The sequence below is a fragment of the Rhamphochromis longiceps genome, linkage group LG19 (genome assembly GCF_057381845.1).
Source record: "Rhamphochromis longiceps isolate RC_006_pf linkage group LG19, R_longiceps_female_GT1.1, whole genome shotgun sequence".
In the NCBI taxonomy this organism is placed as follows: domain Eukaryota; kingdom Metazoa; phylum Chordata; class Actinopteri; order Cichliformes; family Cichlidae; genus Rhamphochromis; species Rhamphochromis longiceps.
The window spans coordinates 19,794,201-19,821,124 of record NC_140575.1 but is presented as its reverse complement, the minus strand read 5'-3'; the positions used below and the strand labels follow the sequence as shown (position 1 = coordinate 19,821,124).

At 40.0% G+C, this 26,924-nt stretch overlaps 2 protein-coding genes across 3 annotated transcripts; both read right to left on the bottom strand.

Annotated features, from left to right (window-relative positions):
• Positions 1 to 347: 347 nt before the first annotated feature.
• Positions 348 to 12,120, bottom strand: tc2n (tandem C2 domains, nuclear). Of its 2 annotated transcripts, XM_085391298.1 has the most exons (12): positions 12,024 to 12,120; positions 11,028 to 11,102; positions 10,779 to 10,940; positions 9,774 to 9,944; positions 9,291 to 9,370; positions 7,438 to 7,495; positions 6,782 to 6,882; positions 6,124 to 6,240; positions 5,836 to 6,027; positions 2,142 to 2,256; positions 1,840 to 2,036; positions 348 to 1,655 (listed from the first exon to the last, which is right to left on the bottom strand). In XM_085391298.1, the coding sequence occupies exons 2-12, from the start codon at positions 11,092 to 11,094 to the stop codon at positions 1,545 to 1,547; spliced, it is 1,371 nt and encodes a 456-aa protein (XP_085247424.1). In that variant the 5' UTR covers positions 11,095 to 11,102; positions 12,024 to 12,120; the 3' UTR covers positions 348 to 1,544. The 2 variants fall into 2 exon arrangements, with proteins under 2 accessions (XP_085247424.1, XP_085247425.1); XM_085391299.1 differs by lacking the exon at positions 10,779 to 10,940.
• A 946-nt stretch (positions 12,121 to 13,066) lies between these two features.
• On the bottom strand, positions 13,067 to 26,864 carry fbln5 (fibulin 5). The gene is made up of 11 exons (XM_085391998.1): positions 26,412 to 26,864; positions 26,156 to 26,210; positions 25,889 to 25,937; positions 25,415 to 25,693; positions 17,947 to 18,069; positions 17,222 to 17,338; positions 17,003 to 17,119; positions 16,489 to 16,611; positions 16,143 to 16,269; positions 15,826 to 16,021; positions 13,067 to 13,827 (listed from the first exon to the last, which is right to left on the bottom strand). The coding sequence occupies exons 1-11, from the start codon at positions 26,453 to 26,455 to the stop codon at positions 13,666 to 13,668; spliced, it is 1,392 nt and encodes a 463-aa protein (XP_085248124.1). The 5' UTR covers positions 26,456 to 26,864; the 3' UTR covers positions 13,067 to 13,665.
• Between the last annotated feature and the right edge of the window lie 60 nt (positions 26,865 to 26,924).

Here is a 26,924-nt window from a genome sequence, read left to right as displayed (position 1 = left end):
TTAAATTACTTTCCAATAACAGTGAAATCGGGGGAAAAAAACAGGATGTCCCTGTCCGGGAGGACACTGTGGATAACTATCTTACTGTTTGCTTTGACAATCTCTCAATCATAGGCTTCTTCAATAAAAAGTGACAATAGTAGCACAGTGGTTTATGGTTGTTGACTTGTCTCATAAGTACTGCAGAGTGTGTGTAACGAGTGTAATGTGCAGTACATGCTGTAATCCAGTCTGTTTTTTTTTATATGTGCCACTTGTATTTAAACCTGTTTTTTCAATCAACACACTTCACATTTTCAAACAATATGAACTTTTTATTACACTAAACTTTTACATTCAACACTTTTTATTTACATTCAATATATAAAAAAAATCAGAAGCACAGAGCTAATGTTTGACACAGAAGCCGCTGTTTTCTCCAGTAACATGACACCCTGTGAAGTTCAATTATGGTAAGGGAAAACCTTCTAGCTCACATTTAGGGAATTTTAAAGGAAGTACATTTTGTTTCTCCAAAAATATTTAGTAAAGTGCCGAGAGATACAACTTAAAATTGTTTTTTCTACAAAACACTTGTTCATTCCTCAAGTTAGGTGCCTGATTTATTCATATGTCATTGTTAGAGCCTAATAAAATAAAATAAAAGCTCCTCTGAAACTGGTCAGGTACAAGAACTTGACTAAAAATGAATAAAAAGCAGCCAGTGTCCAAAGAAAAGCTTTGAAAGGCTGTCTGAAAGCCTATTAAAATTACAAGTAAGTCCATGGAAGCAAAATATAAAGACATGATGAGTGGCTCAAAAGTTTTGCACAGGACCAGAAGAAAAATACTATTTTTGTAGGTTTTATAATTATTTTATATTTCATTTTATGCCTAAAACTATGAAATTTCATTCTGCTGTCGTCATGCTAGCCAGCTTGCTTTAAAAAATATAAATGACACTAAATATTTCTGGCTTTTTTAAAAGAATTTTAAAAGATCTTTAGTTAATAAGTGACTGAATAGCAGACTTTCTATGGTTTTAAAAATACAGAATACCACCAACCTTACACTATTAGATGAATCTTCTTTACAGTCTGAAACCACTAAAGTAAATATGGTTTTCCTATCACCTTTCTCCTGCTTGTAAACTTTCTTTGCAAAATGAAGCAGACTCATAAAGCATGATACTTCCACGTCATGCAACTTGCAGAAAACAGCTTATGTACAGTACAGCTAAATGCTAAGCAATTGAATTGTTAATTTAGGAAATGCTCTACTGTTTTTAAGAAATATCCTTCATTTAGTCTACAGTAAACACACACACAAAAAATAACCTTTCGACCATCTACATTTTGTTCGAAACCCTTATTTATAACTGATCACTGAATACGTGCACTGTCTCTGTGGAAATTTCCCAGAGAGCACGTTCAGCAGTTTACAGTCTGGTCAATCAGAGTTGACTATGTCAACGTACAGGACTGTGGCTGGCCAACTGGAAAAGTAAGCAGGCACAGCGAGATGTGCAGCACGAGAGCACTATGTCAGTAGCTGAGAGAAGAGGTTTAGGAAGAACTCAGCCTGTGCCACGCTGCCACCACTTTCTCTGGATGAGCCATTGTGTCCTTCCACTGCTCCACAGCCTCTGGAATAGGGCTATTGAGTCCCAGCTGAATCTGCCACAGACGCAGAGGAGGCAACTCCTCAGTTTGTTGCAAATAACTTAAAAACATTTTGATTTTCAGGCTAAAATAGATGAAATTGTATTCATTATATTAGAAGTAATGAAAGAATAGGCTAATAAAATACACCAAGGGACTCATAACTAAAAGTAAAATCTTTGGTGCTTGACAAACTCACCTGTCCGAGATATTGTTTCCTCCTGACTGAGCTGCGACTGTAGAGTTTCACTGAGAGTGAGTAGGCGTGGTCTAAGGTGGCCAGATGGAAGTGAAACGTCTCAGCCCACTGACACTGACCTCCAGAGGCCTTGAGCACTCGGGTCTTCTTCTTGGTCACCTCCTCTAACTGGGTCATCTCCACTTTGACAAAAAAAGCTTCAGAGGACAGGTGCAAGAGAAGACAAGTTACCATTAAAGCTACAAAGCTACTTATTTTAGGGGTTAAATATTGAAAAATACAGATGTGTATTTTACAGGTACCTTGAGTGAGCGGTGAGGAGGACACTGGGAGGTTTTGAGCAGCAAGGACCTGGACCTGGATGCGTCCATTCACCGGCTGAAAGCACGTAGTAAGATGCAGCTCAGAGTGGCACACCTGTAAGAGAATGGTGTCAATGAGCTTTTACATTTACTAACATTTAGAAAGAAATAATAAACCTCTTGCGAGCCACTGTCCTCAAATAAGAGCATCACATTTCTGCACCTTATAAGTTATAATTAAGTAAAAATCCATTAGCTGCTTTCTAGTAAATTAGACCCAAAGTAGCTCCAGTCTTGCGCATTTGGAGCTTTAACCACTGTTCTGCCTTTAAAGTAGTCAGTGCAGGTTGTCAGGGCATGTTTTAGTTGCACTCATAACATGAAAGCTTCAACAGATTGAGCTTTAATAATGGTAAAGTGGCTACAGTTACAGTATAGAGTATGCTTTTGGTCTTATCAACAAGGTTTTAGACTACAAGGTGCTTTTACTGCTTTTTCTTGTTACAGGACATATTTCAAAGAATTAAAACAATATAAAGGCTGTTTGTCAAAGGAGGCTATGTAGAGTCATTTAATAATCCAAAATAAATAAAACAAGTTAAACACTGTTGCTCATAAGGCGTTTGGTTTGAAAGAACAGCTGTAAAACTGATGCAGTGACACCATACAGGTTCCTGTTGAACAGCTAAAAACAAAGAAGAGATTGACACGGTTACTTTTCTTTCATTACTCAGTGTTGTGGTTTTTCCCCTTCACTGCCGTCTCCACCATATTGTCAACACTGAGTGCCACACCAGCGCACTGAATCTCATCATGCTTCACAGGCATCTTTGCAGAGCAAGTCCAGCCTCAATGCCAGCCTGGAACAAAACTTACTTCATGGTCTGGAGTAGTACTGGAGTATGAACCCTAATGACCTGATTTCTTCTACATGAAGTGCAATTTTGCTTCATCTCCTACAAATATCCTGAAGTGACATCACATCAGCAGCAGCTGTACTTTGTGTTTGGTGCTACCGAAGTTGACTGAAGGGTAGTCTTCTAATAAGATGAAACTCATAGTCTATAGATGATGAGGTGGGAACATGTCAGCATGTTTACATTATCACCAACACTCTTAACAACTTTTAGACATTAATACAGTTTTGACAATGAGATATTTTGGGACAGTGAAGTATTTTTGGTCATTTGTTTTCTGTACAATAGTCAAGATGAAGTGCAGATTTTGGGCTTTGACTTTAGGGGTTCAACAAAACTATTTCAGTAACTAGTCTGTAATTACAGCCTTTTTATTTTACTTTTCACAGGCTCGAGAGTAACTGGACAAGCTGAATAATCTGAAATACAAGAGATGTTTTAAATACTTGGTTGAGAAGTCTTTGCAGAAACCACAGACCTAACCAGAGGCTGCATTTCCTCTTAAAGATGCTCCACCAAGCTTTTACTGGAGCCATCTTTAGCTGCTGATTATTTGTGGATCTTTCTGCCTTCAGTTTTGTCTTCAGTAACAGAAACACTGCTATGTTGGGCTGATGTCAGTGGACTGCTTAGGCCATTGAAGAACATCCCATTTCTTGGGGTGCTTTTACAGGATGTGTCAGGTCATTATCTGTTTGTACTATGAAGTGCTGTGCAATGAGTTTTGCAAAATTTGGTTGTATCAAAGAGCACAGCCATGTACACTTCACAGTTCATCCTAACCGTAACCATTCTGCCTCTATAAGCAGTCACGTCATCAATAAACTCTAGTAGCCCTGTTTCATACATCCATACATCACCATGCCATGTTGCCTCCACCATGTTTGGCAGATATTCTGGGCGGTAGGGGAGCTTTGGATCATGAAATGCTAAAGAAAAGTTAATCTTGGTAAGAAATTTCTTCTGTCCTAAGACTTTTCCCCAGATCTTTGCTGGCTCTATTAGGTGTTTTCTGACCTTCCTGTTCTTGAGTGTATCCAGTAGTTTGCAGCCTGCTATGAACACCCAACAATGATAAAACCTACTTCTTTGAGTGTGTTCTTAGCGTTGTTAGATGTTGTGAAGATGTGTTTTTCTTAAATAAAGATATGAGGTCAACCAGGCTTTCAGGCCCTTTGGTGTTATTTTGCTGGCCAGTTTATTTCTTCTTGTTGACTTGCCCACTCCACCGGGAGGAGGCCCCGGGGCAGACCCAGGACACGCTGGAGAGATTATATCTCTCGGCAGGCCTGGGAACGCCTTGGTGTTCCCCCGGATAAGCTAGAGGAGGTGGCTGGGGAGAGGGAGGTCTGGGCTTCTCTGCTTAGGCTGCTGCCCCCGCGACCCGGCCCCAGATAAAGCGGATGAAGATGGATGGATGGATGGATGGATGGGTGACTTGCCCACTCTTAAAGTCCTTGTTATCTCTCTGACAGGTTTTGGTTTGCAGAAAAATAAAGGGACAGACCTTACCTCACCAAGAAACTCCTTAATAGTCCATTTTTGATCAGTAGGCAGAAGGGGACTATATAAAAATTGCTGTAATTCCTAAACAGATGATGCAATTCTTTTACCAAACCCCTTGAACTGAAGCTAAAAATCTGCAGTTCAATCACATATTGATTGTTTAAGATCAAATCCACTGCAGTGGTGTACAGAGGCAAAACTACAAAGCACATTTCAGTGTCCAAAAACTTATGGGCCTAACTATGGGCTCTCAGAACTCCTAAACATGCTGCAAACCAGTTTTCCCACTTAATAAGTCTACTTTTTTTCTTCATTGGGTTCAGCTGTCTTCAGCCTTAAGAGCCCCCCCTCTGAATGACAGTGATTTGGACAATTTTGCTCTTTTGTGTCCAGCAGATGGGTAAAATAACCGAGTGAATCAATTTGTCCCTCTGAAATCTAATGATGAGTCACCCTCTGATTTTCCAACTATACAGACAGTTTGTATTTTACCATCACTGGCCAGACATAAATCCATTTATCAACAAAACCACTCTGCACTGGTAAAGTGGTTTAAGGTCTGACCTACTTTCCATGTCTCACATTTCCAGGACATGCTTTCTGCTTTTTACTCTCTTATTGTTAAAGCCTGTTTCCTTATTCCCTGAAAAATGAATTCCATTTCTGTTTTTCCTGTGATTATGCAACAAATTCAGCCACAGCATTAATATTTTTCTGTTCAGGCCAAGAGGATAGTGTGTGTCAGTGGACTACCATGCATCATGGGGACAGTTTTATGAGGCACCTATAGCACTTTCTCCTTATTTTCTATACTTTTAAAAAGAAGTGACAAAGGAAAGCAGCCAACACAGGAAATGGTGAAGAATAGGTAGTAAAAATCCAGGGAATTCCCACACAGAGTTTTTGCTCTTGGCCAAAGGAGTTGGAAAGTTGTGGCCAGGTACAAATCACATACATGGTAGTTAACACTTTTCTTATTCTTTGCTTTCAAATAAGTTACAATCTTATCTAAAACTTAGAGCTAACATAAAAGTAAAAACAGCTGCAGAATTCATGCAAAGTACTGATGCAACATTGCCCTAAAACAGCAACAAGATTGGCAGAGATAGATACAGAATAACAACTTTTTCTCTCTGTATACGTCTTTCATTGTCCTGTATTACTATTTAACACATCAGTGATGGAAAGCATCATGGAAACAGCAAACAGACTCTGTAAACCAAGCTTCAGCGCTACAGGCCCACCTAATGAACAATGTAGTGAACTCCTACCGAAGATTTAGACGGAGGGTTGAGTTCAAGCCAGTGCTCCGTCTCCTGAGAACCGAGGTGTCGCAGGGAAAGGACACACTCTGCCACCGTACGTTTTTTGGGGTTGTGTGTCTGCAGTCGCAGCACCAGGGCACTGCAGCGCAACAGCTGGAGATGCAGCGCAAACACAAAGGTCTCCATGAAGGACACATCCTGAAAGCAAAGAAAGGTTAAAGTAGAGATTAGGCAGTTCTGCAATAGCGGTTTAAGGGCCTATAAAAACCTAATAAATATAAACAGCATCAATACCTGACAGTACTCTCTAACTGAGCTCTTGAACTGTATGGGTTTGGGGGTGGTAATGATTGATTTGAAACCAATCATTTGCTGCTCCCCTCCATCCGGATGAAGGTTGAGGTCTGAGCACTGTTAAAAAAAGAAGATGTGGTTCAGTCTGTGTGTAGAACAACAAAGGTTTTATCCACGGCGCTCTACTTGGAACAAAAGATGAAAAAAAAAAAAAAAAAACAGTTCAGGTTTTGTTCTAAGAAAGTCATCAGGCCAGACATTAGTGGCAAGATCAAGTGCCACTAATGTGACCTTAGGATAAAAAACAAACCCAAACCAACAACAAATCCCAAATCAAAGCTGGCAGAAGAGTACACCTTGTGGAGTTAGAGTACATATCTGCAGTAGAAGTTTATTTAGTGTAGGGTTTTGATTTCTGAATAAACATACACTTCCTTAGACGATGTTGGAACTATTGTAACGTCAGTCAGGACAGTTCAGTTCCCTTAGAGGAACTTTTCCTTCTGAGTGTCTGAGCCGGAGTTAATAGAGCATTGAGAGGAGCTAAAGGAGAGCTGTATTCTGGACGCACAGAGGGTCCATTGAGAAATGCTACCAGTGACCACAATAGGGCTTTTTGTCCCTGAATCCCCCTCCTCCATACTGCATGTAACCTTACCTGAACCAGGGTGATCCACACCTGCTCCAGAGCCTCCTGATAGTTCAGCCGGACACACACCTTCCCCAACTCGCGCTCATCCCCAGACAAGGTGACAGACTCTGCAACATTTGGAAACAGACAGCAGGATGTGGCGTTAGCATTTAAATACGAGTTTATGTACTGTATAATATGATGTTTTAAAGATTTTAAAGATGATGCTTTTCAATTGTTAAACTCAAAACTCAAGGCAGAAAGATTTACAAACACACAGTAACTCAAGATTGCTGCACTAAAGGGTGAGAGGAGCATCTCAAGGGAGGAAACACAGAAATTGGTGATGTCCATGAGTTCTAAATTTCAAGCAATTATTTTAATTGTGATATTAAAAACAATCCTTATATTTGGGATTATAATTGTTTTTCCAGCTACTTTTGAACCTCTGAAAATTCCTAAACAGTAAATGCTACATTTTGATTAAACCCCTTAAAAGTCTCCACTTCAGTCACATCTTGATTGTTTAATTTCAAAAACTGTGCCTTTGTCCCAAAAATGATTTGCTTGGCTGTATGAAAAAGCCAGAAACATTATATATCAGGAACTAAGGTTGAAAGTCACTTTTTCTTTTTACATTGGGAAACTGCTAGAACAAAAAGGTTTGTTTGTATGATGTTTACCCAGGCTGCTTGTCATGGAGCTCATCTTGGAGGATGCACTGCTGAGGGACTCAAACCGCTGCAAGGAAAACAGAACAGACGACACGTGTGAGACCAGACTTTCTGCAGTTTCCCCCTTCTTGATCCCACACCCCCTTTTTTTCTTAGCAAATGTGTCACACTTATCATTAAAGAAATTTTAAGAATACAATTTCAGTTATTAGGGGTAAAAAGCTATCCAAACCTACCTGGCCCTGTGTGGAAATGTAATTGCTTCTAAAACAATAACTGGTTGTTCCACCCTTGCACCAAGAACTGCAACCAAGTGTTTGTCATAATTCAAAATGAGTCATTCGCATCATTGTGTAGGAATTTTGGCTCGTTCTGCTTTCCTGAATTGCTTTAAAGAGGCCAAAGTGGAGGAGTTTTTGAGTGTGAACGACCCATTTAAGGTCAGGCTAAAGCATCTCAATCTGATTTTAGTTGAGATTTTGACAAGGTCAGTCCTTTTTTTTTTTTTGCTTTTTTTGTGTGTGTTTTTTAACATTCGTAGGTGGACTTGCTGCACTTACTTTCAGATCATTGTGCTATTACATAACCCACATGAACTTTAGCAGGTCCTGAAGCAGCAAAGCATTACACTACCGCCACCATGTTTGACTTGTTTGATGTTCTTTTTATAAAATCCTGTGTTTGTTTTAAACCACACATAAAGGGGCTCAAACCTTCTAAAAAGTTCATATTTTGGCTCATCAGTTTAAGTTTTCCTTTACAAAGAATGTTGTTCATTTTATAAATTGTGGTGCCATTTAGAGTAAAATGGAGAAAAAACATAGTATGATGTGGTGTGTAGCTCCCCTGTGATTGCCCTGCAGTATCCTCTGGATTTTCTGCCTATAAAACTTTTGTTTGCTCATGATGGTGTCAAACTAAACAGCTATGCTAATTTAACTGCAGTTGTGCATGCAATGGATGCCGTAGTGAGCCATCAAGCCAAAAGAAATGCACAGAAATGTATCTGTGTTAGTTCCCAGGAAGAAACTGCTCTGACATTTTTCACACCGTGGGCTCTGAATGAGGTTTTGTAATGTTTATTTAGGTTTAGGGAGTGACTAGATTGATTGTAAGAGACAGTCAACTATTTATGTAAAGTAACAAGGAGCTGATGACAGGTGTGTCACACCACATCCTTTATTGAACAAAGAAATCCAACCCAACCTGGTCTTTTTTTAAATTGGCATTACTGATAAATGGCCACTTTATCAAAGGCAATCAACAGGTATGTTCAATCAAAACAGCTGGAGCTGAATCACATGTGGAAGTAGATTTTATCATAGCTACTAAAGTGGAAGAATAAGCCCAAAAATGAATCACGACTTTCAAATTCATCGTCGTAATTTTAAAACAAAATTATAGGCTTATCTTAGCCATAGATTATTAGTTGAGACTGAAGGTAACTGAATGCTTTAAATGAGGTCTACTACCTAAATAAATTACACAGTTACATAACTAAACGCGACTGTAAACATCATCTAAAGAAGATTTCATCTTTATTTCATTGTCAGATCAGTTGATAACTACTACTTGGCTTAACTAATCTCAGAACACTTATTCTCACTTCTTTTTTCTACCAAGTGTTATGGGACAGGAGTCATACCAATCTCATGTCTGTATGGTAAATATAGAGGTAGCTGCATTACACAGTACACATTACACTCTTTGCTGCTTAAATCAAAATACCAGCTTCTGAGCCTTGTTTGCAATTCTCCACTATGCTGCTGAGGACAGTGGAAACTATAAAAACTATATTTAGTCTAGGTTGAGACAAGGTGAGAATTCTGTGTGAATACAGATTAGATAGAGGACGGTCTCACCTGCATGTGACCCTGGGGGTTGGACAAATCAAACATGGAGCTGCTCAGTCGCTCCTGGCCACCTAACTTCATATTCCAACCTGGGAAAAAAGATAAAAAGATGTTTTGAAGCTGTTTCAATCCTGAGATAATTCTGGTTTTCATGCTTCACTCTGCAGCAATCTGTTGATGAGTTCAAGTAGAGCTCAGTAAACTACTGAATAAACTGCTCAGTACTAAGATGAAACATGTGTCTATGTCCAATTTTGTCATTATTTAATATGTTTACCACAATTTTAGTTAAATCATGCCCAAATTCTTGTTTCATATTCCTTTCATCCATCCGTTTTCTTCCATTTATCCAATTTAGGATCATGTTGGAATTGGAGCCTGTCCCAGCTGCCATTAGGCGAGAGGTGGGTATGGGGTACACCTCGGACAGGTATTCAGTCTGTTGTGTTTCATATTAAACAACAAAATACCACTTTTTCTGGTATTTGGTACCTGGGCTTTGTGGACCAAAGCTTCTCTTCTTCATTGTGTCTCGGCGGCTCGAGCCGGGGGAGATGTGCTCTGCCATGTGACCCTGATGGAAGAAGGACTCAGGGTAGTAGATGAAGGGAGTGGTGCTGACCAGCTCTGCCTTCCTTGCTGCATATGTGCACCGGGCTGAACCTGCAAGCAAACAGCGCAGCTGGTTGTTATCATGCTTCAAGCACATTATTGTTCTCTGCATCTCTAACAAGTATGAATAGCTATTCATCAAGAAACAAAGTGCCTTCACTTCAGTGCATTGAAGAGAGCCGATAATATCTTAATAACCCCTGAGATAGATTTACTGCAGCTTAGATTCTGTTTGTTTGCCGTAGCCTTTGCGTCAAACTAACCCTGAGTTGAGGCATGTTATGTAACTTTCACTTATCTGTCTTGTGGGGCTTCTTGTTGAATTTAAGAGTGAATTAAAATTAAAAGTAAATGTTTCCACTTTTGGCAGTAGGATCCTGCACTAGTTGATCATACCCCAGGTGTAAACTTCCAAGTCAGCGTAGTCATACGTTTTGTTGTGATATTCCCTGGAATCTGAGTGTAGACGTGGGCTGAGTTGAGCAGAAATTCGGCTTCATTTAGAAGGAATTCAGCCCAAATGAGCCAGATTTGGCAAACAATCACCAGCAAAAGTCATTTTTGTTAACTCACATTCTAGTACAGCCAGTCAAATAAAACAGGTACAAACAGCAGTTTTTATTTTATAATTTGTCTGTTAATTTATATGTTTTGCTTTTAGGATAACTCTTAAGGCAGACTGCACATATTTAAATATTGATATGAAGCAGAACCGAAACCAACAGTTCAGTCTCATTACTGGAAGTATCATTATTTACCAGCCCATCCTATAAGTCATCACTATCCTCTCACACGCTATAACTAATTTGGATCACCACTGTTTGATTCTTTAAATCATATACACACCTTAAGACTTAAAATGTACTAACTGATACAAGTACGTACTCTGTGGCTCAGCCTGTAAATTAGGGTAGCTTGGTTGGACATAGGTCGGCACAACAAACGGAACCTCTCTGCCGTCTGGGGGCATCTTGGAAAGTAAGTAATCTTCAGATAAATTTGGTCCTGGGGCTGCTGCTGTGTTAGGGGGCATCTTCAGTGCAATCACTTTAAAACAGAAGATATTATTCAGTGAGACACAAGTAGGTCTGTTGAAACCTGTCTGATACACATCTGTGCAGGACGGCAGCTTACCTTGGGTCTCCCGCTCCTGCTCGTTCTTCTTCATGAAGTTCTTGCAGCAGTTTTTGATGCACTCCATGGCTGAATCTGGAAATATTTAAATGTTGAAATAGTAAGTGGAAGTTGCAGATTGCATGGTAAACAGTAACAAGGTGGATAACAATGAAAAGCCAAAAATTATTCATGGAACATGCCAAAATGACCTGGGTTTGCTACTTCTAATCTAACTGAACACTCAAAGCACTTTGATCTGTAAGCCTCAGTCACTGAGTTACTCTGACATTCATGCAAGCATGCAGACTCAAGGTACCCAGGATTAAACCAGTGACCTTCCAATAAGTGGATGACCTGCTCTGCTTCCTGAGCCGCAGTCACCACCTTTAAAACAAATAGTCCGCTTGCACAAGTCTAATAAATTTTAGGAAAGTCCCCAAAATGTGCTGAACTTGTTTACCTGCTCTGCAGTTGCCACAGTGTGGTAGGCTATTTTATATCTGTTGAATTCCACTCTTTGATATGATCTGAGATCTCAAGGTCCCCTCATATCACCCCCAAATTTAATTTGGTAACATGTCATTTTTTGACAGTGCTTAAATGTGGTATAAGTACCTGTTGCTATGGTGTGACCACACTTTATAAATCGGATACATTAAAAAATATATGTTATCTGTTATATGCTCAAATTAGGAGCACATAAAAAAAATCATAAGACACATAAACATAAGAAAGTTCAGTCATTCCACACCACTTCTACAACTATTCTAGTCCCCAGAAACAAACAACTACATTCACTGCCATGACTTTCTTCAGGGGGCTTTGATTAACCGGGATTATTGATTAACTCACCGCTTAAAACTTAATAACTAGTTGTTTAATAAACCAGTTGGGCTGCCAGTGGATGGAGGAATTTCCCTATGGCGCACGCTAAAAATAGCATATCATCAAACATCACTTTAACTTACCAAACAAAACACAGATACAAAAAAAGTTTATAAAAAATAAACTTACCGACGCCTTGTTTTCATTTAAAGAGGATCCGCTTCGACCACCCAGGCCTGAGGTTCACACTCACCGGCAGGCGGGAGAGAAATGCCACCGAGCTCAGGTTTAAGGCTGACTTTCGTTACAGGTCTGGATCCCTCCCTCTCTTACTCCCGCCCACGCTTCTCTCCTCTGTCATTCCCGGACTGACAGTGGCGCGCGCTTCCTTCCCCGAACAGCTGTGATCACAGCGCTTTCTATTATTACCTTTTTGTTTTTCACTTATCGCTGTGTGCTCACTGTCATTTGTTTCTTTTCATCCTCGGTCGATATGTTTGCATTGTGTGCATCATCCCAGCAGGAACTTGGCCATCTCCCGGGATCGGCGCTTACTGACAGATTTACGGCTCCTTGCTGAGATAACAATGACGCAAATAAGAAATTGAAAGAAAACACGTCATAACTTTCTCAAGCTACTGTTTTCCTTCTAAGTCGCCTATACTTGACATATTACCCACCGATTAATTAATGTAGACTGAATTCGCTGATTGCAAAACATTTGCTGATATGTAAATATATACATTTTTTTCTTTATATACCTAAAAACCGTCATGTGTGCCCAAATCACGCAAATTTTCTCAGTCACCCCTCAAATCTATTAACAGTTTAGACCCTGAAAAAATTTACAAGAGGTGTTAAAAATGTGGTTCCCCATATTCAAATCAAGTGTTGCTATAACATCCATATTAAGTAACCCTCACATGGTATAGCACCCAATGGTTTATTATATGCCCTTTTCACAAATTCTGATACCCAAATAAGTGCTGCTATCAACCCATACTTATCCCAAACTGACACTTTTGTATATATGTGTAAATGCAGTAATTCAAAATGTATCACAGTCCCACATTATAATCCATAAATTAGCTGTTGTTTCAGGAGTTTTTGCTAAAGTGACCCCTAAAATGCATTGATATAATCCCACATTTTGTTATAGTGCCAAAAAAAATCCCCATCCCAAATTCCCCAGAGTATCCACAAAACCAGGTGATGCATTAGTCTGGGAGCCGCCTCATGCCAGGGACAGCTGTTTGTGTGGTGAAGAAGTTTATTGGTCAAAAAGAAACTGTGATCAATAATTCAATTAATGACTTGTTGTTACATCATTTTAAATACTGCCTCTGTAAAATGCACATTTACACTTCTGCTTCGGATAACTGGCTCTCCTCTTGTCAGCTAAGATCAGATGCCACTTGAGAGGAAATGACAACATAAAACTCACAGCTTATGTGAAGGGATGAAGGTTCACAGACAAATGGACGAGCTCGTGTGTATATACACCGATTCTCCGTGATGTTGCTGTTGTCAGGTCGTCCTCTGAAATTGTACACCATAAATATCCCTGCATGTCTGTGTGTGCGTGGGTTTGTGTGTTGAAAGTCAATATCGTAGTCGTAAAAGCTCAGTGTCTATTAAACAAGGGTGGAGATTCCAGCACGGGAAAGTCTTCCCGTCAGCTGTTCTCAGCGGAGTCCTGTTGTGGCTCTACCGAAGGTGACATAATGAGGGGGGAAGGGGGGCAACAAGCAAACTATTACATCAGCTGCAGGTGAAAACAGCTGCTTCATGCTTGACTTTCTTTTGTGGCAATGAAGTTCATTTGGGACCCTCAAAACGGATGCTCTGATACAAATATTGTCAGACGGATGATGGAGCTGCCTCTGAAGTTGATGACATTGTTGACCGTGACCATCTCCAGGTCCAGCACCACCTTCTTCGGCCCCTTGATTGGCCGCGATAAGACGAGCGTGGCGCTCACATTACTGGTTTGCTTTAAGAGAAAGAGGACAGAGACAAAAGGGGAATGTGAGGAATGAATTACAGGAAACACTACTGCACACAGCGGAAGAAACACGTGGCTCAGTGCCTGGTTATACAACTTCCAGTAAATAAAACAAGAGCACACTTGTTTAGAAAGCCAACTTAGCAGTTTCTGATCAAACTCAGCTTTTCAGATACATTACACCATCTGCTGGGTGCACTCTGCATTGTCAGGTTCTTACAACTCATTAAACCTGTGGTACACACATATATATATTTATAATTTATTCAAAATAAACGGTATTCCGTAGCCAATCTTATCTAAACACCTGATATTTCTTTGAAGTGTATCTAGAATTTCATCATAATCACAGCTACAAAAAAAAAGATCTAACCCTAACTTTAGCCCAGGATCAAAACTACCATCTTTTTCTTTCCGTCTCTGAGCACAAACTCGAGTCCTTATTTTAAAACGTCAAATCAGTCCTGTGCAAACTGTAAATAAAAACAGAATGCAATGATTCGAGAATCTCATAAACCCACATTTTACTCATAAAACTACATAGAAACCATGTCAAATGCTTAAACTGAGAAAATGTATCACTTATGAGCTCATTTTAAATTTGATGACACCAACACATCTCAGAAAAGGACAGTGCTATGTTTACCACTGTGTAGCAGCCCCCCTTCTTTTATCAACAGTCTGTAAACATCTGGGAACCGAGAAGACCAGCTGTTGGACTTTTGAGAGGAATGTTGTCCCATTCTTGTCTCATGGAGGATGTTGGACTGCTCAGAAGTCCTCGTATTTTTGGTTTCACGATACTCTAGTGTTTTCAGCCAGTAAGTCACATGTACTTTTTTACAGATTGGTCAACCTCTGTCCATTTACTTCTGGGTATAAAAAGAACATCAGCTGACTTGTTCCTAATTAACCTCATTAGTCGCGAATTGTTCCTCGAGCTGTTTCTTTTTAGCACCACTTCCTTTTACAGCCTTTTGTTACCCCCATTCCAACTTTTTGAGACATGTTACTGCCACCACAGTCAAAATGAACTCTTTTTTTTTTTTCGAAATAGCAAAAGGTCTAAAAAATGTCATGTTTTCAATGTTCTATTATGACTAAAATATGGGCTTATTGGATTTTCAGATCATTGCATTCTGTTTTAATTTACATTTTATGCAATGTCCCAATTTTGGGAGAGAATATGGTTTGTATTAGAATGAAGATCAAAAACTTTGTGTAATTATTTGTTGTATTTTCGGTTACATGTCACTCCGTGCTGTGGGTGAACAAATCCCGATCATCTCACTGTGTAATGATACGAGGAAGTGCTGATACTATTCACTTAGATAAGTGCCAATACTAGATGGAAATAATAAAGCATTACAAGGAAAGGTGCTCCAGGTGGTCTTACTTAAATCTCAGATCAAACGCCTATTTTGTTACATTATATCATATTACTGAATCAATAAGATGGATTACATTAAATGTATCTTTTAGACAAAAATTTTGTAATGCACTTACATAATTCTTTCAGTTGTTTTCAGTATTTCATTATGAATAAATTTGTATTCATTCATCTTTTTAGATAAATGTCAAGCATTGCATTACTTAACCTTTAAGATAAATGCAATACAATAAAAAGGAGATTTTCTTGCGTCGCATGGTATCTTCTTTGCAGTGATTCTAATATGTTTTTCTCACTATTAAGCTGGTGAATTATCATCATCTAGGACAAGTCCAAGACTGATTTTGGAAACATCTTTGGTAACTAAACAGTCACAGCTGTGGAGTTTCTGGACTGCATTCTTTAACAACCAAACACTACTGTCATTTCCTTTCCTGCCTAGTTCTGCAGTTTCCTTGAATTTGCCCATCTATAGAGTTTGAGTTTCTGTAGGAGTGGGGGCCCACTTTCATTTATTGTGTTACTTTGCATTAATATAGTGCACTAAAGTCTTCCATCTGCCATATCTTCTGTTGATGGGTCTCTGAAAAACGTACCCTCATGTAAAACTCTCGCCCATCGTTGCCCGACTTTATCTGGAAGATGTAGAAGGCGCCGGGATAGCGCGTGGTGGCCTGCATCTGGAAGATATCTGCAGGCACACTGCGCCCCGACGACATGTCCATGTGTCGGTACAAAATGGTGAAGGGCTTATCCCTGCAGGCAGGGTTCTCAGCTGAACACATACACTGACTGCCAAGGAGGAGACACGGTCACTTTAAGCTTTAGAGGATATTTTAAACAAATAAGCAGTGAAACAGTTTAGAATTTGGTGTTAAAAGGCGTCTAGAGAAAGCGAAGAAGTAAGACTCACTTGTCACTAACTTCGATGTAAGGAAGGTTGCACTGTAAAGGATTCAGGCATGTATAGCTTCCCTGGAAATTGAAACACACTTGTGCTGTTGTACAGGTGTTGTTACCAGTGTCACATTCATTGACATCTTTAAGAATCAAACACACAACAATCAAAGTCAGTTTAAACATAATCATCACGAGAGAAGAAGAAGAAGCTTCAACAATGTTGATATTAAAGAAAAATAGATGCATGTGTCCTGAGTCAAGAGAAGTATTTAACTGATAACAATAATAACTTTATCACATAAACTAATGCATTCAGTTAGGAAATGATGTATCTGTGTGAGAGTTCCTCATCTTCTTACCCTCACAGCTCCTGCCGTCCTCATATATATAATATCCAGGTGGACAGATGCAGGAGTAAGAACCGGGGATGTTGACACATCTGTACTGACACAGAAACTCAGAGAAACTGCACTCATCCAAGTCTGCACGAAGCAAGAAACAGAATTAACACCTATCAGAAAAGGACATCAGCACCAACAGTGTTCAGTGTTCAAGCTCAACCAAGCCCGCCTCAATATGTCTGAGTGAAGTCTGCATGTTTTGCACGGTGTCAGTCATGCAGCTTGCTCTTTCTAAACTGTGTCGACCTAGCCTGTGATAAACTGGAACTAGTCTCATACAGCACACCTGCTCTCTGTGATCCTGCTGCCAAAGCAAACATTTTTATTCTGTTCAATTCACCTCTGTCATACGACTTTTTGCTCCTTTTTACAAAAATGCATCTCAGTTTCTGGTTCTTTACCGACTCAATTATTCACACTGCTTCAAAGATAGATTAATATTGATATATCAAAAGAATAAAATCTTCCTCACCGATGCAAGTAGTACCATCAGATGCCAGCTCAAATCCTTCGTCACAGTTGCACATGTAGGACCCGTAGGTATTCAAGCAGCCATGACTACAAGGTTCATCTGCACACTCATCCACATCTGGAACAACAGAAGCTGGAAGCTGACAACACTGGTACACGATATACAGGTGTTTCTTTTCCTGTTGTAAAGCCGTGGCCCGGTGCTTGTGAATGTGTTTACCTTGACAGGTCCGGCTGTCTGGATTGAGGATGAAGCCAGGATTACAGGAACAAGAATATGAGCCGGGCACGTTGGCACACAGCTGCTGGCAGTAACCATAGCGACATTCATCAATATCTGGTACCAAAAAAGAAAAAAAAAGAAGAAAATTTAAGTAGAAGGTAGTCACTGACCATAATACATATTGTGCTGTAGGCAAGTTTACTGTAAGTAAATATACGATTAGTGTTTTGATTTGAACAGACTCTGCTGAGCTGCATTGCACCACAAAGCATGAGGAGGGCGCTGTTCTTCTTTTCTAAATGAGGACAAGTACATGCAGGGACTTTTCTGCATTATCCGACAGTGATCATAAAAATTGACATGACCTCTGATCTATGCTTTTTACAGTGTTAGTACTAAGATATAATAGATTGCTGGTTTTGCATGTCCAAGACTACATTTGCATTTATTAGTGCTTGAAGAAGAAAATCAAAGCTTTTCCATCACTTGGTAATTCCAGAAAATATTGAATTAAAATGCTCAGTGCTTGTTTTCCTAGCTTCCCTTCATTTGATAATTTGCACAAAGTAATGGCAAAATTGAGCGATGGCTGAACAATAATAAACTGACTCTGAGTTCACTTTGTAGAGTATTTGCAGTGATGCAATGTGAATCCCATTGGGTAAAGTGTATTGTTAATATATGCTAATGTTTAAAGAAGTTTCAGGGAAAAACTGGCTCACCCTGACACTGTCCACCAAGGAGCCAGTAACCTTCAGTGCAGGAGCATGTGTAGCCACCTGCTGTGTTGATACAGACCTGGGTGGGGTTACAGTGGTGAGAGTTTGTCTCGCATTCATCAATGTCTGCAATTAAAAAAAAGAAAAAAAAAAGAGGAGAAAAAATTAACAAAATTCAACAAAATTAAAAAGGACGCTCAAAGAGGCAGAAGCGACATAAAACAAAAAAAAGTTCAGCACATTAACACAAAAAACATGTTTTTCTGTTACATTTGGCAGCCAGCCCTTCAAATCTACACAAAAGTAACACCCAGAGAGACACTTTCAAAGTTTATTGAGAGTTAGGAGAAGAGTATCACGTATCATCTAAAGTATTTCATAAAGTGAGGCATGGATATTTTTAAAATGACATCAAAGTAAACAGATGAGATAAAAGCACACTGATAATACTGATTTCCATGTGGGAGTTATGCTTTTTGCACTTCTCGGACGTCAGTAGATTTGATTCCAAACATTTAGGTTTAGCCTTCACCTCACCTTTTATTGACTAACTCTAATGCAGGATTTGATGCTCATGTGCCTTGCTCGAAAGCACATCAGCTAGGGAACTTTTTCCTGCTGGCTTGAAGATTGCACCAGCAATCTTCTGTTTGAAAATCAGTTTATCCAACACTCAGAGTTTCATCGCCCTGTGCTTAAAAAAAACCCAAACTCTTAACCAAACAGTTATCATTTCAGCGCTTATGATCGTTTCTACACAGATTTGCAGATTTCTCAGATTACAATCTGAATTCCATCAACGCCCCTGGAGCAGCTCACACACTAAATCATAATGCCCTTATGAGGATACGACAAATCGCAAATTCCAACTTCTGTTTATGGTTCTCAGACAATGAAGTCACCGATCTCTAGAAAACCGGTGGGGGGAAGTGGGTGGGAGCCTGGTTTTTTGTTTGAACAGGCAGCTATGATAAGCGATAACGTCTGTCTGTGGGACCGTTGCCCTTTATGCCAGCTGGGACCACTGGCCCTTCACGAGGGTGGAGGAGACCCGGTGCATTAGGCCACCGGCCAAAAGCTACACAGCCACGGCACCTGCTTACAGTTTCCAGTGAAAATCTCCCTGAATGCCCCTCATCTGCACCCCATGTGTAGACCTTACTGCAGATCTCCAACATATACACACACAAGCCGCAGGAGCGTTTCAGTTCACCTCCTTATATAGGCTGTTTTATGAGCTGCCCACGAGTTTTTGGAGTTGCTGACAGCCCTGATCAGCTTCAGAGAAGACATGACAGGGTCAGATGTAGATGCAAAAAAAAACCAAACTCCCGTGCAGAAAGATCTTGACCACATATGGCTGCACAAACTGATTCAAAATAACAGTAAGTGACACAAAACCAGCTTGCTTTTCTTTATCAAGATTCCAATGAAAATATTATAAAGGATAAGAGTTTATAGCTTCACTACCAGAAAAATGCTCTGTTAAAAGATGACCCACTGGTTTCGAAAGTGCATAAGGCTGGATACTTTTCTCCAGGCACAACGGAGCATGTAAATCCCTGGACTCCAGTAAAAACCTGAAAATCCCTAAAACTGAGTTATGAGCTGTAATGAATATTACAGTCTCTAGTGGGATGAAAAGCACAGCATCTGAACGTTAATGGTTTCTTTTTTTTTTACTTGGTAGAGAATAAAAAGTGTGCTTAAGCAGTGACAGTTTTGTACAGATTTTCAGCAGGTGTCATTTTTATAATGTTAATTTGATCTATCCTCATCTATCCTAATTATTGTGTGTTTGTCTAGAAAGTAAACTGTAAGCACTTTTATTATGGTCCATTTATTAGAGATAGTGTGGTTAAATAGAGTGAAAGCTCAACTGTATTCAACACCTTCAGGATGAAGCTTATCATTTCTATTGTTCCCCCAGACTGGTTCCATTTGAAACACTGACATACCATTAACTCAGAAACAAAACCACAATTGTTGCAGGTTCAGACGGGAAGTCGCAGTCTGTGTATTTTCTGCCCCACAGCAGCATCAATCAGCAACTAATTACATCACTGCACACACAGTGTGCCAGCCTTCAGGGGTGTGCTGAGTCGCTGCCTCCACAGAGGCATGCCTGTTCTCTTGCCCTGGCCTGGGCACAAATTTGGCAGCATATGACCTCATTTTTGGCACTCACATAGTGTAGTTTACCCAAACAATGTTGCGAGCTGATTCCCTCACAGACCTTCTCCCCTACAAAGAGGGGAAAAAAGTCCATATTTGTCCATGAGCGAACTTCTAGAGCTCTCTTTGGAGGGGGAAAACTGTACCACATATGTACATTTTCCTCCTCCCAGCACAGTCATGGCTAATTTATCCAAAATGACAGGAAAACACCCCAAATGGACCTTAAGGAACCCATTTTTTAACAGCTTGTCCCTGCTAGACCCGCCAAGGAAAGTTTGTGAAGTGTTTATCTAACAGCTGGGAACTCTTGAAGTTGTGAAATTGAAACAGCTCAATTAAAAAAGATGACATTTATTCGCTTTGAAACGTTAAATGGGCCTCTGGGTCGGTGGGGTGACAGCAGACAGGCTGCGGCACAAAACACTAAAAAACATCTGTCCCTGTGATGCGATGGATTCATGTATTTCTCTGGATTTTAACCACACTGAATTCCTATTCTTTATCTTTTCCCACTGATGTTACCTCGTTCATAGCTTGACTCTAATATCTGATAAACAGCAGCAGGTGGCAGATGTCAAGACTGTATTCTGCAAAACATTCAAATTTTTCAGCCACTGCTGAAATCCAGTTAAGAGCCTCAAGACCAGAAACAGCTGCAGCCGCGGATAGACACCTTCCACCCTTATATCTCCTGCAAGCAGTGAGACAGTATAAAAATGAGCTTTGGCAGAGATGGGTTGCAAAGCAACTTGCAGATGTGCAGTAACTTCACGCCCTATGATGAAATTTGCCAGGTGATTTCTGATCAGCTAATCCACAGGGATCCTGGTTGAAATTTGACTTCATAACTTGCCTGAAGTAACTTTAAAGATGCATTAGAGTGGCAGCAAAGGGAAAAGCTGCGATTGTGTTAAGAAAAATACTCCAGAAAATCAAATATGACATTCTTATGTCAGTTAGGGGGTTAGAATCCTCTTAAAGGGTAAGGTAATTAACAAGAGAGGTTACAAGATGACCACACATTTTAATGGAAATTTATGAATAATTACGTCTTCAGTCCCCAAATAGAGTTGTTGAATTTCAGTGTTTTTCTTTGTTTGTTTGTGCGTTTGTTTTTAATAGAAAGGCTGGGATCTAAACCCTGCTTGTGGTTACATTCCCTCACTGTGATGAATGGGTGCAAATGTTGACCCACCGTGAACAATCAAACAAGCGCTTTGTCAGACTGATGTAAGCAAACGACTGAAAACAATAAGCAACTTTGAACTTTCGGGGACTTCTGATGAACACGAACAAAAGACTTGGCTCGAACAATGTTTACTTCATTTTTGAAATTGGCTTGAACGGAAGAATTGTGAAGTTTTCAGCAGAATTTTTTATGAGTCAGTCTCGTATGACTGAACCGAAGCTACGGGAGTTCTCCTGAGCCCAGAGTTAATACTTTCTGCATGCGCAAATATGCAAGCATCCAAGTGACATCAATTTCTAATGGATGCTAATTTTGTCATCAGAGGTTTTACATGATGATTTGCGCAGACAACCACATACCCTATGATTATCAGGATTTAACCCATTAGCAACTACCAGATCATTTCTAAATAGAGTAGTGACTGCACTGGCTTCCTCCAAATGGACAAAAAAGGTTGTATAATAAGAAAAACTGTAAGTATAATCCTGGCTTCAAGCAGGTGACCAGCCCCGTATAGAACAACTGGGGAATGAAATCAGACTGAAAAACCTGCAGTACAATGTTGAGTTACAATACTTTGCAAAAGTCTTGAGCTGGCTCTCACTCCCTTATATTTTGCTTCCAACGGGCCAGACTTTCTTGGCCCGTTGGAAGAGAGTGTAGGAAAGCTGAGCGCAGATGGAGAAAAACAAACCTCCAGGTTCATTATGACATTTATAAAGAGAAACTTCACAATTATAATTTACAACTGAGGAATGCAAGGAGGTCCTACTTCTCTGACATCATCACTAAAAACAGCCATAATGCTCGGGTCTTATTTTCTACAGTTGACAGGCTAACAAACCCTCCTGTGTCAGTGGCAGCTGAACTTCATTCGACCATGGCCTGCAATGACTTTGCCAAATTCTTCACTGAAAAAATACAAAAAATTAGACAAGCAATTGGTACATCAACAGCAGATCCAGGATATGTACTGTGTCCACCAAAAAACTGTTTAAACACCATGAAACAGTTTCAACCTATTAACAGCAAAGACCTGGAGGACATCTTAGGTAAACTGAACTCCTCCTCCTGCTGTTTAGATGTCCTGCCAACAAGTTTTTTCAAAAAGGTCTCAAAGACTTTAGAGTCAGACCTGTTACAGATCGTCAACTTTTCTTTATTATCAGGTGTGTTTCCAGAATCACTAAAAACTGCTGTAATTAAACCTATACTGAAAAAGGACAATCTTGACAAGACACAAATGAACAACTACAGGCCGATCTCAAATCTCCCGTTTTTAAGTAAGATCATTGAAAAAGCAGTTTCTCAACAGCTCAGTTACTTCTTAAAACAGAATAATTGCTACGATGCCTTCCAGTCAGGTTTTAGACAGAACCACAGCACTGAAACCGCTCTGACCAAAGTGTTTAATGACATATGTCTGAATACAGACAGTGGAAAAATGTCAGTCCTAGTTTTACTGGATCTCAGTGCAACATTTGATACAGTTGACCACAACATATTACTCAAACGACTGGAGAACTGGACAGGTCTTTCAGGAACTGTACTAAACTGGTTCAAAACATACGTAGAAAACAGGAAATACTTTGTATCAATAGGTAACTTCACATCTGAGCAGACAAGTATCACATGTGGAGTTCCCCAAGGTTCCATCTTGGGACCCCTTCTGTTTAACATCTACATGCTCCCACTGGCACAGATTATAAAGAACAACAAAATAAACTATCACAGCTATGCAGATGACACACAAATATATATCACAATGTCACCAGGAGACCGAGGCCCTGTACAGGCTCTTGGTAAATGCATTGAGGAAATCAATGACTGGTTGTGCCACAATTTTCTCCAGCTAAACAAAAACAAAACTGAGGTAATAGTCTTTGGCGCCAAAGAAAAACGATTACAGGTCACCAGAGAACTTCAATCCATACATCTAAAAACCACAAACCAGGCGAGAAATTTGGGTGTAGTGATGGATGCAGACCTAAACTTAGAAAAACACATTAAGACAATAACAAAGTCAGCTTACTATCACCTCAAGAATATATCAAGGATAAAAGATCTGATGTCTCAACAGGACCTGGAAAAACTAGTCCATGCATTCATCTTTAGTAGGCTTGATTACTGTAACAGCATCTTTACAGGTCTACCTAAAAAATCAGTCAGACAACTACAGCTCATTCAGAACTCTGCTGCTCGAGTCCTCACTAAGACCAAAAAAGTGGACCACATCAGTCCAGCTCTGAGGTTCTTACACTGGCTGCCTGTCCGTCAGAGGATAGACTTTAAAGTTCTGATGCTGGCCTATAAAGCTCTGAATGGTTTAGGACCAAAATACATCAATGACCTCCTGACCCAGTATGAACCATCCAGATCCCTCAGGTCATCTGGATCCGGTCTTTTATCAGTTCCCAGAGTCAGAACCAGACACGGAGAAGCTGCATTCAGCTTTTATGCTCCTTATATCTGGAACAAACTCCCAGAAAGCCTCAGATCAGCTGAAACACTCAGTTTATTTAAATCCAGGTTGAAGACTCACCTGTTCTCAGCTGCATTTGAATAAAGCACCAAATCCACACTTTAAGCTTAAATTTCAAAACTTACATTTAACTACTGATTTTATCTACTGTTCTGATTTTATCTGTTTTGATTTTATATACTGTTTTGTTTGTTTGTTTGTTTGTTTGTTTGTTTGTTTGTTAATTAGTTAGTTAGGTTATTTGCTTGTTTTAATCAATTTTAAATCATGCTTTTTATTTGTTCTTGTTTCTAATGTCTCTGTAAAGCACTTTGAATCACCTTTTTGTTGAATTGTGCTATACAAATAAACTTGCCTTGCCTTGCCTTGCCTTTTTTTAAGGGTTCTTGAGCAACAGTTCTCCATCTTTCAGAAGGTCATTGTCTGCTTTTTCACATGAACATTTTCAGAGGAATGTTTTTTGTGTTTGTTTGTTAGGCAACATGGACCTGTGTAATTATGTAAACAATTATTCAAACATAAAAAAGGCACCTAACTCAAGGGATAAACCAGTGTTTTGTCTACAGATCATAGACAACTGAGCAGGCACTTTGTTAACAGCAGCCTGTCTCACAAAAACACATAATTTGTTCAAACTTCTTTAGTTGAATTCTAGAAATTCCAAAGATAAGGCAGTTTGACAGACATAAAGAAGCACTTTTGCACTATTAACTACTAGCAGCTATTAGTTGAAAACTTGTCACACCTCAGCATGGTGTGCAGTCTTTCCTTTAAAGAAGGGAAGCAGGGAGAAAAGATGGAGGCATGTCAAATTACATAGGAACTGGACTGAAAATCAATGGGAACAGGTCTTATGGAGTGATGAATCCAATTCCCCCCCTAAAACTGACAACAATTTGAGGGAAAAATTTGAGGGAGTTGGGGAGAAAGGTACAACAGTAACCTGTGAGCCATCTGTAAAACACGGTGGAGGCTCTGTCATGGTTCGGGGCTTTGTTTCAACCAGTGGTGTTGGAGATCTCATCAAAGTTGATGGAATTATGAAAACTGAAAAGCACCATCAGAATTAAATCCAACATGAAATACCATCTGGAAAGCTTCTGGTTGACAATAAATTCATTTTTCAGCATGACAATGATCCCAAACACACTGCCAATGCAGGAAAGGCATATCTGGACAGACGAACACACAATACTATCAGTCATAAATTGGCCTCCCTAGAGTCCAGACCTCAAAGTTACTGAAGCAGTGTGGGATCATCTGGACTGAGAACAGAACAAAAGGCAGCCAACATCCAAAGAAGAGCTTTGAATGTCCTTCAAGAAGCCTGGAGAACTATTCCTGAAGAGTACTTACAGAAATAACAAGAAATCTGGCCTAAGAGACTTCACACTGTGTAAAGAATAAAGGTTTTCATTTTAAATATTGACTTTCAAGCTTATTCAAATTGTACAAACTGTATTTGTGCCTTTATTTCTGTTTTAATAAATTATTGCAATTATTTCTCATTTGCTTCTCAAAATATAAAGAAATCAGGGGTAGCTCAAAAACACATTACTATATTCTACTTGTGGTAGTAAATATCTTAGACCAGTGAGAACAAACTGCAGAATCCTACTAACCGTTACAGGTGCCATCCTCTGCAAGAGTATATCCCAGGATACATTGCGCAGTGCTGATCACTCTTGGGTAGCTGGGCTCCACAGATCTTGGGGGAGATGGGAGGAAAGAGTTTGGAAATCCAGCTGAAGGGTCCGGGTAAACCGGCTCAGGCACTATGGGATCCGGTCTGTAAGGCTGGTTGTACAAGTTCCTTGGGATGCATAGGTAACCTCCGTTCTGGTTCACACAGCGCATGTCTCCTCGGCAAGCATCTGGCATGGTACGGCACTCATCCACATCTGGAATACAGAGCCGTGCACTGATAAGGACATTCTTGCATCCGGAGCATGTGTGAATCTGTGCTACAACCCATCCCGGTGCTTTGGGATTTGATTTTCTTGCGCACACTGTGTTTGAATTCCAGACACGTCTCTTTGTTCTATAAATGTAACTTTTCAATGCAAAAAAAAAAAAACAGAAGTGATGCCACTCACCTATACACTGTCTTGTTCTGGGTTCATATGCGAAACCTTCTGTGCAGGTCTGAAGAGAAGTGATCAAAATGCGGTTTGAGCATGTTTTTTAACGCATTCATTTGCTGAGATGTCAAACTAGTATGAGAAGAATATATGTTATAATGCATAAATATATTAGCTTGCATCAAAGACGCATTTGCATCTTTATTTGGCTTTGGTAAGTTTCAGAGCAACTTTTTAGTTAAGTGATCACAGCCTTAGACTAAATGGATGAAGGTGTCTTACCTGTCCGCGCCCAGGCTGGACACAAAGCAGAATAAATACCAGAGCTGTCAGCATCCTGCAAAGAGGAAATTTTACGTTTTTAGGCCCTTCTCGGAAGGAGTTCGCAGAAGAAAACAGGAACTTGATACAGGCATTTGTCACATATTCATTCAAACATGCAACGTAAGTTTAAAAAAAAAAAAGAAAAGAAAAAAGAAAAAAAAAAGTCCGTTACGCAAAAGATGCCTGCGGAGAAAATAAAGTGGAGACTACTGACCTTGAAGGAGAGCAAAACCTGAAGCCACGTCCCTCTAAATGCATGGTTTACGACTCCAACTGAGTTCTCTCAAAGGAAAGATTTGAAACGACCCGTAAATTTGAATCCCCTCGCCACTACTCAGCAGGACTCTCACCACCACCCCCAACTATGCGCCTTTACGCGAAAGCCGACACCAGGTTTTCATTAACCGCTGCCTGGTCGAGCTGAAGCTCCAGTACATTGACCAAGTGTTGGAAGAATGCTTTTTCAAAATGGACTGTTCTGCTTCTTCCCCGCTCTGTCGGCGCTACAGATTATTTAGCAATGCAAATTAACGGGCCCCCTCCGAGCACTTTCCCAACAGCTGGATTCAATCAGGAGAGCCAGCCCCCTCCAGTCAGAGCGCACGGAGACGGCGGCCCCACAGCGGCGCGCTCACTCCGACAAGCGGCTTCTCCTGGGCGGTTAGGAGGCAGAAAAGCATAAAGCTTACACACACAGTGTCTGTTTTCCAAAGATATAAACAGCCCA